The sequence below is a fragment of the Pipistrellus kuhlii genome, unplaced genomic scaffold, assembly GCF_014108245.1.
Source record: "Pipistrellus kuhlii isolate mPipKuh1 unplaced genomic scaffold, mPipKuh1.p scaffold_m20_p_7, whole genome shotgun sequence".
NCBI classification, from domain to species: domain Eukaryota; kingdom Metazoa; phylum Chordata; class Mammalia; order Chiroptera; family Vespertilionidae; genus Pipistrellus; species Pipistrellus kuhlii.
The window spans coordinates 47996613-48008972 of NW_023425573.1; the positions used below are offsets into that span (position 1 = coordinate 47996613).

At 37.6% G+C, this 12360-nt stretch overlaps 1 protein-coding gene across 7 annotated transcripts in view; it reads left to right on the forward strand.

Moving 5' to 3' along the window:
• Nucleotides 1-12360, forward strand: part of LOC118709530 (lymphocyte antigen 75) — a 120716-nt gene that overhangs the window by 21800 nt on the left and 86556 nt on the right. For all 7 annotated transcript variants that reach the window (XM_045575518.1, XM_036421683.2, XM_045575519.1 and 4 more), the window contains 7 exons: nt 3957-4067; nt 5172-5312; nt 7501-7692; nt 8801-8958; nt 10658-10768; nt 11480-11568; nt 11732-11901. In XM_045575518.1, coding sequence (XP_045431474.1) covers nt 3957-4067; nt 5172-5312; nt 7501-7692; nt 8801-8958; nt 10658-10768; nt 11480-11568; nt 11732-11901 — 972 coding nt within the window. The remainder of the gene's footprint in view (nt 1-3956; nt 4068-5171; nt 5313-7500; nt 7693-8800; nt 8959-10657; nt 10769-11479; nt 11569-11731; nt 11902-12360) is intronic.

Genomic DNA, 12360 nt, shown 5'->3' on the forward strand with positions numbered 1-12360 from the left:
TCCAGGCCACATAAGAAGTTTGTGCCCTTTATGATTTATCTATTTCCCATTCACATCCAGCTGGCATAAGACACATAAAGAAAATTCCTGTTGGCTAACTCTCTTTTTTTTTTTGGGGGGGGGGGGGTGATTTTTGTTTGTTTATTTGTTTGTTTATTAAATTGATTGGGGTGACGTTGTTCAGCATGAACATAATAGGTTTCGGGTGTGGATTTCTATGTTACAAGATCTGTATATTGCACTGTTTCCACCATTCAAAATCAAATCTCCTGTCACCTTATATTAAGACGCTCTTCTTCCCCCACCCCCTTCCCTCTGGCAACCATCACAATGCTGTTTGTGTTCATGACTTTCAGTTTTATATCCCTTCACATGAGTGAAATCATATGGGTCTTAGCATTTTCTATCAGTCACAATTTTTAAATGCTATGATTCCAGGGAAGAGTAAGTCTTTAATACAGATCACAAATAGAAAAGTGCAATGAAGCAGAGTCGGAGCCTGACAACTTAAAAAGGTAAAGACTAGTAAAAGATTAGTGTCCAGAATATATAAAAAATATAGCAGATCAATATGCAAAAGATCAACAACTCAATAGAAAAGAAGCAAAGTATATGAACTAGCAAATTATAAGGTGAAAACCTAAATGCTCAATAAACACAAGATGCAAAACCACATTAACTATCAGGGAAATGTAAATCAACAATAACATACCATTTCACATTCATCAGATCAACCAATTAATAAGTGTGTTAACACCAAGTGGTAGTGAAAGTGTAAACTAATACAACCACTTTGGAAAGGATTTGGTCTGTCATAAATGTGTACTTGCCATGTGCAGATAAGCAACAAAATAATTTTGAAGCAGTGATAGGACTATTTAGACTTCCTGCAGGGGGGTTATCTGAAAAGACTTCATGGGAGGAAGGGCATTGAACTTGGGACGATGGGAAGGATTGACCCTCCATGGTATCCCCAGTTAAAAATGAATGAAAGGAATTCTGCATGTCGGGGTATAGTCATGTCTAGAGTACCATAAATATGTCATAGTTTTCAGGACTTCTTTAGGAACGGTAGAAAATTCATTGCTTTTACTAACAGGAAGAAATTTATATTATATTAAATCCTCAAGGTCTTTGTATACAAGCATTGGCAGCCCTTGCTTGTGCTAACAAGTGAAAGAAAAGGGTGAATCCAAAATTCTCTCAAATACCCACCTTCTCCTTCCTTAGCAGAGTATTCTTTACCAGCTATTTCCTTGAGAAAGGTGAGGCAAACCCTTATTTCTCACCCTAATACTTACAAATGTATCTGTATCTGCACTGTCAGCCATGCAGCTTGTTCAAGGTTCATTCCTTCCCCAAGGTTCTATGTGGCCACACCAGCTTTTTCTCCCATCTTGTATTTTCATCATGTTTCTAATTCTTCTCCAAAAGTCTATTAGCTTATTTAAACTTCTACCATTAATATAAACATATTTTTCTTTCTTTCTTTTTTTCTTTTCTTAGTTCCTGTGGCCCTATCTCTTTCTTTCACAGGCAAGCCTCAGGAAAGCACAGTGTATCTTTGTAAGTCACTTTCATCCTCACATTTCCTTTTTGGTGGAGTGATAATTGGGCCTTGGGCCTACCACCCTCTTTCCAGACTCCTGTCCATCCCTTGAACACTGGTGTTTGTGTTACTGCTCATGGTTTCTTGTGTTTGCAGTTGCTATTTCTGCTCTACCCAGGGGAACTCGCCCATTCCCTGGTGTCAGTTCCAATGGAATCACCTGTTTGAGGCAGGCAGTAAGACAAAAATTGTGTACGGTTAAAATTACCCTCTTTTAAAAGTCCCTTAATGTATGGACATGGTTTTATATATGCAAATCACTCCAATGTATATGTATTATAGTTTTCTCTGTATAAAATACATAGATATACATCTACTAAAAAGTAAAGAACGCATACGGTTTTCTACATGCAAATCACACAGATATATATATCTGTGTGATTTGCATGTAGAAAACATATTCATACTTTAAGAACAATTTATGTACACATAATTTAATGTACAAATAAATTATATAAAAATATAACTATATTTTATATGTATATATCCTATCTAATAAATAGGGAATATGCTAATTGACCATCACGCCCTCACAAAGATGGTGATACCCACAGCCAATAAGGAGGGAATATGCTAATTGACCATCACACCCTCAAAGATGGCGGTGCCCACAGCCACAATATGGCAGTGCTCAGACCCCTTAGCCCCACCAGGATGGCAGGTGCACGGCACAGCCGGGCCCACCCCCAGGCAGATCTGGCCACTCTGCACACCTGTTTCCAGAGTCCTCTAGTCCCCACAGCCCCCCAGCCAACCAGGGCCAGCCCAAGGTGCAGGCAAACCTCGAATGGTGACTGTCCAGCTGCCCAGGGCCAACCTGAGGCATAGACATTCCTCAGATGGTGGCTGTCCAGTAACCCAGGGCTGCCCGAGACTCAGGTAACCAGGGCCAGCCGAGGCTTGCACTGCTGGCAATGGCAGCAGCAAAGGTGTGATGGGAGCATCGCCTTCCCCTGATCACCAGATCACCTCCTGCCCCTGAGGGCTCCCAGACTATGAGAGGGGGCAGGCTGGGCTAAGGGACCCCCCTCCAGTGCATGAATTTTCATGCACCAGGCCTCTAGTGTGTGTGTGTGTGTGTGTATATATATATATATATATATATATATATATATATATGATTACATATAATACAATATTATATATAATTCCCTATGAAGAATTAAAAAACTGTTATTAAGTGTTTTACTACTGAGACTATTTTAACAAATTTATAGATATTTCCAACCTGTGAGCACTTCCTATTTATCAACATCATCCTTATCTTCTGTAGACTATTTCATCATTTGCTCTTTCTCTTCTACCTGGCCCTGAGTATCTTCAGATTATTCCTCATGATGTTGATGAAATCTTACCACGTTCTTAAGTAATTCTGTTGACTTCCTTCCTTATAATAATTCACAATTCTTTACATGTTTTCCCAATGCACATGGAACATACATGCAAGATTGAACCCATTGCTTATGGGCATATGCATATTGGGGGCTTTTCTGCAATTAATCTCACTATTTAAATTATTTCTGCTTCTCTGTCTTTCTCTTTTTTTTGCTCATGGTATCTTGTTGTCAAATAATAAATTAGAATGATACCTCTCCACAGTGGCATACATGTGTGTGTGTCTCTCTCTCTTCTGTATCTCCAGTTTAAATATCTCCTTTGGACTCTACAGATGTATATTACATTATCTACAAAGCAGCTCATATACACATCTCTGAAGCAATGCTGGTAGCACTTTACCATTTTGGGATCCACATCTGTTCTACTAGTTTTAAATCCTCATGAGGGCAGGACTCCCATTTTGGTTTTTGTAGCTTTCGTTTCTGGCAAATGATATATGCTTAATGGAATACAATCACATTCTCAAAATCTAGATCTGCAATGGGAACTACTTTTTGTATGTAAGTGCTTTCTTTTTAAATTTATTTTTCAATTACAATTGACATACAATATTATGTTAGCTTCAGTTGTACAGCACAGTGATTAGTATTACAAAGTGATCACCCTGATAAGTCTAGTAGTCACCTGACATCATACATAGTTATTACAAAATTATTGGCTATATTTCCTGTGTTGCACTTTACACCCCTGACCATATATCTTGCTTTCTGACAAGAGGGCAATAAAGTAGTGAAACAGCTATTCTGAGAAGTCTGTTCTTACCTTAGAAGAAAGGGAGTCACACACGCTAATGAGAAATTAGAATTGAATTTTGGGTTTCTTGGTAGTCTGAAGTGTTGTTGTCTCTTGGCATCTCTTGCTTTGTGGGATAGATACTCTCCTAGATAGTCTGACTTAGATAATAAACTGGGTAATTTTGTCACTTGTTAAAATTATGTAATTGTTACAGAAAAAGAAAGCATTGCAAGCATCTTCTGGATTGGCTTAAATCAGCTGTACTCTTCTAGAGGCTGGGAATGGTCAGACCACAAGCCACTAAACTTTCTCAACTGGGACCCAGGTAACTACTCTCTCCTCTACCTTTTACATGGAGCCAAAGCCCCAAAAGAAAAAGAAAAAAGAAAAAAGAAAAAAGAAAAAGAGAGCTTCCCACTCACTAAGGTCTTATAAAAATTTCAAATCTTTACAATTTTTTTGATTACCTCTCAGAAAATAATTTTTTCCTGAGCCCTTTTAAGCTTACTCATTATAGCCATTATGCCATTATATGGTAGTCAAGTGGATACCATCACAGCCAAGTTGAATCACATCATGGGCAACTAAGCATCTGTCTCTAACCTTAGGAACCCTCTGTCTTTAAGTAAGAGCAGAACAAGTCCCATTGCATGGCCCAGGAGCCATTCTGTGTCCCTGAGGGAACTTGGCATGTGTATGGCTGACCCACATGTATTTCATCTGCAGCTTCACTCTAACATGGAAATACTCTCTCATTTTAAGATTCTTGGGGTCTCCCTTTGTAGCACCCAATTACCGACAACATAATGGTTATTTTATTATACAAGTCAATACCTTAAAGAAAAATGTATTGTAAATAAAACCCTAGTTAGCCAAAAGATATTTCCCCCAGAAGAAGGTTTAGATATCTTTTTAAGAAATAAAAGCTTAAGCTCCTGACAAATGTAGAACCTAAAAGCTGACACATAACTTCAGCACAAAAGTATTCTGCATACATAAGAAAAATGAATTAATTACAATATAACACTAATAGGACATTTTACTTGAATGAGATTTCATTATTATTATTTCAAGGTCTTAAAGGCATTACAGAATCATAAATTAGTATATTTATTGTAGAGAGTGGCAGTTTAAGAGCTACTTTCTGACTGCAAGATATGACATTGATGTTGATTGGGGATGGAGGTTGGTTTTTGGTTTTGGTTTGTAAATTAACTACAATATATCAGAGAATTTCCCCCTAAGGAGAAAGACATATTTAAGCACAAGATTGTCTGTTGAGGCTTATACATTTCAACTTAATGGACAGTTTTCACTATTTTCTGAGTCTCTTTAAAAGCAGAAAACTAAAAATACAAATTACATTTACTAACCATCACCCTGGCTCCAATCTTCTCCTTTTAACTGTTTGGAAATTTTGTCATTTAAGATACCTTCCGTGCAACTATGATAGGTGGGTCAAGCTGTGCGAGCATGGACGCCACAACCGGTCTGTGGCAGAGGTTCTCCTGTGACGCTCAGCTGCCTTATGTTTGCAAGAAGTCGTTAAACAGCACCGTGGAGTTAACAGGTATCTTTCCCACTCAATCTCGTCAGTCTTCAAATCATAGTTTTTTGAAGTCAAGTAAATTCATTTCGGATACCCATTTCTGCCGTTCTTTTATCTGGTACTGCCAATGCTGAAAGTATTGACTTTGATCCTATGGTTAGATATTATCAACTGTATATGAAATAAAGCTTTGATTCAGTATATCTCCATGAGAAGACAGGGGCATTCTAGATAAGAAGTACATTTCTGCTCACAGTGTCTCTTTTTCTCTGGAGCAATGGTTCTCAAAGTGTGGCTCCCAGACAGAGTATCAGCGTTGCTTGTATTTGCTAGGAATGCAGGTTCTCGGGACCTACCTCAGATTTCCTGGATCGGAAACTCTTAGGGTGGGACCCAGCAGTCAGTGTTCTGTGAGTGTCCTGGTGCTGCTGCTGCACACTCAAGCTTTACCTACTATTACCTGCCGCTGTGGGAAGTGGAAAATGGATGACACAGAACATTCCCGAGCTTTCCCACCTCTCACCCCACAATGCCCAACCCTCCTCTGTCTGTCCTGTGCCAGGCTGGTTCTTTAGGTCTTTGTGTTGACAAATGGGGTAGAAAAAGGGAGGTGCGAAAGGACAAAATGTGTATAAGGAAGGGAGTTTGGGGTTAAGAGAGGAACAAAACAGCTGAATTTTTTAAGGGACAGAGAAATATGCTTTAAAATGATAGGGAAAAATGAACATTTACCTTGCAAGTTGATTCAAACCAAATTTAGTTTATATAACAAAAGGCATAATAGAAAAGAAAGCACAAATGAAAATAAACTGGGGGGGCTAATGATATAATAGATCAAATGACTCTCCTAAGTAGTAATTTTTAAAATATATATATTTTATTGATTTTGTACAGAGAGGAATGGAGAGAGATAGAGAGTTAGAAACATCGATGAGAGAGAGTCATAGATCAGCTGCCTCTTGCACACCTCCTACTGGGGATATCTCCGCAACCAAGGTACATGCCCTTGACCGGAATCGAACCCAGGACCCTTCAGTCCCCAAGCCAACGCTCTATCCATTGAGCCAAACCGGTCTCGCTAAGTAGTAATTATTAACTAAATCATGTTTCCACATGATTGAATAATATGCATTTATTGAAATAACTCTGCCAGCAGGAAAATAAAAAGAGCAGGACAAAATGATATGCCTACTTATCATTTTAATCTTGTAGCAATATGAATTCATGGAGACAAAGACTGGAATAGAAACATGATTGTTCAATTATGGGTGTGTGTTTTTGTTCTCTCTGTATCTTTATCATAATTATAAAATATAAAATTAGTAAGTGCTGTTTAGAACCTTACAATTAATTGTTATCTTGCAAGTGAGAAAAGTTAGCTAAACTTGAATTTTATCCTTTAATGAAAAACAAACTGTCAACATTTTTAAAATGCTGTGTTTTGTATAACAAGCATTCCAAACAGCTCCTGACGGTGAAGTCTGAGTAACCAGGCTACTTTCTAGTTCTGCTGAGAAGGGTAGGGCATTTTTTTTGGTTTTGTGCTTCCACTCTTTTTCTCTAATCTTTTTTACCATCGTTGGGTGAGTTTCCTCATGGCCAACAAGAAGAATTGCTAATTCTGCGAGGGCTAGAGGTAGAGCAGAGGGGAGGAGAGAGGAGTCCAAAGATGCCCTCTGCCACAGCTTCCCCCCTTCCCCACTGATGCCCTTCCTTGGTGTGGAGTGTATGAATTTCTGACTGTTCCTTAAGTCCTTGTCCGTCCTTTTGAACAAAGGAGGATTCATTTGAACAGTGAATATTAATGCACAGCCCCTGCTAAGCTGACTGTACTTGAAAAGGAGACTTGACCTCACCATCTCCCATCACCAAAACTGGAGGGGAACCAAACAAATCTCATGCCAAGGAAGAGATTGGTGGGCAACTGGCTGACCCCACACCTTTCTTCTGCCAATCCCTCCTGAAATGGTCTGAGCCCAGCCACGTAACACATTTGCATCGCACAAGGCCCATCATTAACTGAATCCCTGCAATCACTCTGATGATGCCACCTAGGCTTTGGGCACACACATTCATGACACTGTACTATCTGACGTCACATTCCCCAATTTTTCAGAAGCCTTAAGATTCAAGAAAGAAGAACTTGTAACGTTACTGATTCAAAACAGATGTGTCTTTACTGGAATGTAAATCACTGCTTTTCTCCCAGATATTTGGCCATATTCAGATACCCGCTGTGATACAGGCTGGCTGCCAAATAATGGATTTTGCTATCTGCTGGTAAAGGAAAGGGATTCCTGGGATTCGGCACATGCAAAATGCAAAGACTTCAGCAGTGACCTCATCAGCATTCATTCTTTAGCAGATGTGGAAGTGGTAGTGACAAAACTCCACAATGAGGGTAAGTTTTTAAAAGATCCTACTGGAGAGGTTTAAAACATTTTAAAGTATTCCTATTTTCAGACTCTTAGCGGGAATGGAAAGCTTACAATTAGATCCCTCTAGCTCAGCACTGTTCAATAGAATTTTCTGTGATGATGAAATCCTTCTTTCTATAATCCATGCTGTCTGATATGGTAGCCACCAACCACTTGTGGCTTTTGAGATGCAGCGAGGGCAATTGAGGAATTGAATTTTTACTTTCATTTAATTTTAATTAATTTGTAAACTTAAATAGCCACATTGGCAGCTAGTACATTAGATAATGTTTCTCTTCTCATAAGCTAAATTCTATTTAAGTTCTCCAAATACTTGAGTAATGATTATTTCACTTTTGTAATTATTTGAAGCTAAAGATTAAAGAACAAAAATATACTACAGTGCCAGTATTATATTATAACTTTCTAGGACTCACTAATAGTAGACACTTGTTGTGGTGTAAGCATGGTGTCAATTGTTTTACCAGGGTGGTGATGGACAATATTCTTTTTCTAATTTGAATATCTATGAGTATATGTATATAATTTTATTATTCCCCATAAAGCAAGAATTATCTAACCCAGATATTAGGAACAGCCAGCCTACAGGTCATAGTACAGGTGTTCCACTTGTGTGCTCTACCTGATGAGTGATCTGAAAAGCCTGCAGCACTCAGTCTGCCTAACTTACCAACATTTTAACAGGTCAATTAAGAATCCCAAAGGGATGGTTATCAGAGGGAGGGGGTGAGGGCAGTGGGTGAAAAGGGGAAGGGGAGTATAGTCAATGATACTGTGATAAATTTGCACTGTGACAGGTGATTTATTAGAATTAGTGGGGTGATCACATTGTAAGGTGTGAAAATGTCAAATCACTATATTGTACACCTGACACTATATAAGATTTTATACCAACTATACTTAAAAATAAGTAAATAAGAATGCCATCTTTTGAATTAAAACTTTAAATGAAAAAAATAATACTGTCAAGGTTCTTAAAACCCCACATCAGAATGTAAAAAATCAGTAGCAATGTACACACTGAAGTATGTAATTGAGTAAAACCAAACAAGTATAACATTTTTCTTTTAGATGCCGAAGAAGAAACATGGACAGGTCTTAAGAACATAAATACACCAGCTTTATTTCAGTGGTCAGATGGTACTGAAGTTACTCTAACATATTGGGATGAAAATGAACCAAGTGTTCCCTACAATAAGACTCCCAACTGTGTTTCCTACTTAGGAAAGGTAGGAAACCTCCTGGGTTTATTTATATAATAATAATAATAATAATAATAATAATAATAATAATATTTGGTGGGGATATTTGTGTTTAAGCTAGAAAATAAAATAAAAGGTAAGAGCCTTGGAGAGTGTCTTTCTGGTAGCTACGGAAAAAAAAGTAAATAAAGCAATGACTAAGTAAGCAATTCACTTTCTGTCTGAGAGAATCTGCTCTGGTCTGAAACAGATCAAGAGGATCCCTTTAGCTTTAGAACTCAGATTCTACTGCCAGGTTGGTTCTAATAAGATGCTTTCTCTGGGGACCATTGGTGTGATATTTAACATGTAGCCAGTTGAAAATTCTCATCTTCTGAATTCACATTCAGATTAAGTTTCATATTAATCCTACTTTAAAAATTAAAAAAGTTCTGGGCGGTGTGGCTCAGTTGATTGGAGTGTCATCCTATTATATACACTGAAGGTGGTGGATTTGAATTGTGGTCAGGACGCATACCCAGATTGCAGGTTCAGCAGTCAATAGGGGCAGATACAGGAGGCAACCAATCAGTGTTCTTCTCTCATCTCTCTCTCTCTCTCTCTCTCTCTCTCTCTCTCTCTCTCTCTCTCTCTCTCTCTCTATCTTTCTCTACAATCAATACATTTAAATTTTTTTTAAAGAAGTAAAAAAATAATTTTATCAAAATTTAAGTCTAACTTGTTCAAAGAGCATTTTGCTCCTGTAGAATTGCTTAAACATTTATTGAACATGCTGTATCTTGAGCAGAAGGGACATGTATACCTCTGTATTTTATTTATATCACTTTCCTGTAGACTTCTAATTATTTAGGAAACTGATTGTGTCTCCCGACTTTCTAGAGAGATTCTAGTGGAAACAATCAGTGGTATATGTGTTTAGAAGTATTTCAAGGGTAAAGATGTATTTAGAAAGTTGTGAAAGATAATTTAGAAAGTTGTCACATTTGCTGTCCTATTTAAAAAGGATATCTAAGGTGTCTTTACAAGAGTGTCAAAGGTAGAATGAACTGATAGCATACCTAGGCAGCATTCCAATGTCCAACTAGAAAACTCTGTTCTCAGAAACATTATCACAATTGACTAATTAAAATTTAATTTGAAGAAGCAGGATGGGTTAATCAAGTAAGCAAAATAAATATTAAGTAGACTATTTGAAAGCGAGAACTTTGAAATTGAAGCCAAAGTAAGAGTTGGAAGAAACTTTTGATTCTAGAATTCTTGGAGAGAAGCTATTCTAACCATCATCGTTTTACATAAGAGGAAACAGACAGGAAGGTTAGTTGACATGACCAAAAGTTTTTAGCCTGTGGACTTGGCCATGTCATATGGAAGAAGACTAGAACACTGGCAACTATTTGTGGGCTGAGTTCTTCTCTCTCCAACTTCTATCCTTTGATGGTTTTATTTTCGCTTGTATAAGAAAATCGAAATTCATTTCCCTTGTGACCTTGAGGTTATTCTGAAATAATGCAGGCTGGTTGGGTAGCATTTTGTAGGAGTATGTTCTCAGATTTCATCATTCACTTATATTCATTCTTGCCCAATCCTTGTCTTTCAAAACCCCTCCCTTCTACCCCCATAGTTTCATGAGAAGAAGTTATCATGACTTAAACTATGTTAGAGTTCAAGCTAAATATATGGCAAATAATATCTCTTATGGGAAATTTTTTTTTCTATTTTTTAAAAGCTAGGTCAGTGGAAAGTCCAGTCATGTGAAGAGAAACTTAAATATGTATGTAAGAAAAGGGGAGAAAAAATGAGTGATGCACAGGCTGATAAGATGTGTCCTCCAGATGAGGTATGTAAAACTCCTGCATACATTTTTCTAAGCAGTATTACACCTTCTTGGTAAGGGAAGTAGAAGAATTACTAGCTTGTGTTCATTTACATTAGAGCAAGGTAGAGCGCAAAGCAAATCAACATTCATGCAGAAGAAGAAAAAAAGTTCTAGGAAAGAGTTACCTATTCATGAATTTCTATAAAAATGTATATGGTTACGATGCTGGTATCTTTATTTCCCTTACTTATATTCTTCCTGTTCAAAGACAAGTCAACCAATAATGCTATATTATTATGATGAGGTAGGCTCTAATGATAGAGAGAACTAAGACACAGGCTCACAGTCTTGTGGAGGTTATCTGAAATTCTACCCCACCCTCCTCATGTGTATGAAGTCGTTGCCTTTGTCCTTAGTTTCCATATTTGTGAGATGTTAGCAAAACCTTGCTTGCCGAAACCAGTTTGGCTCAGCGGTAGAGCATCTGTCTGCGAACTGAAAGGTCCCAGGTTCGATTCTGGTCAAGGGCATGTACCTTGATTGCGGGCACATCCCCGGTAGGGGATGTTTCTCTCTCATCGACATTTCTAGCTCTCTATCTTTCTCCCTTCCTCTCTGTAAAAAAATAATAATAATAATAATATATATATTTTTAAAAACCTTGCTTATTCAAGGGCGGCATCATCAAGTCTGGAAGACAGTGTGGCTGATGATATTTCTTCTCTGATTTAGGGCTGGAAGAGACATGGAGAAACCTGTTACAAGATTTACAAGGATGAGGTCCCTTTTGGAACCAACTGCAACCTGACTATAGCTAACAGGTATGACCACCAGTAAACATGTACTCGTGAACTTTTATCTCTGGGTTCCTTTGCTAACCAACCTTCTAAAAAAAAAGAAAAAAAAGAAAAGGTGCATCTTCAATTTTGTATAGTAATTCAATCATTGTGAAAATGCCTTCTAATTTGACTCTTTGTTTTGTAGATTTGAGCAAGAATTCCTGAATGATATGATTAAGAAGTATACTATATCTTCAGAAAAATACTTCTGGACTGGCCTGAGAGACGTAGATTCAAGTGGAGAGTACAGCTGGGCAAGTGTTGGTGGAGTGAAGCGATCTGTAACCTTTTCCAACTGGAATTTTCTTGAGCCATGTGAGTGTCTTTGCTTTAAAGTGATAGACTACAGTGACTTGTGAAATATAGCATATCTCCCAAATATGTTCTATATGTTCTTTGCTTATCTTTGAAATGTGAGGGAGATTATAATTTTCAAGACTGGAATCTATCTATGGAACCATAAGTAGAAGCAGTGACTAAGTCCTTGAAAGTAATAACCCAATAAAAGAGTCTAGAAAACTCAGTTCTCAGAAACCACCCTCTAATGGCATAGGGATAGAACCCGGCGTCAGTATTTTTATTTTACCTTTTTCATGTAAGTCTCAAGACAAATCTAGAAGCTTCATTTTGAAGCACTTTATATTTTCATCTCTCTGCTTCTTAACTTCTTACTCCAAAATTGAATGTGTTTGCTTCTATTATCCACAATGGGTGATAATTAAGGAGGTAATGTATTATAAGTATTATTTATTCTTTTTTAAATTATTATTTATT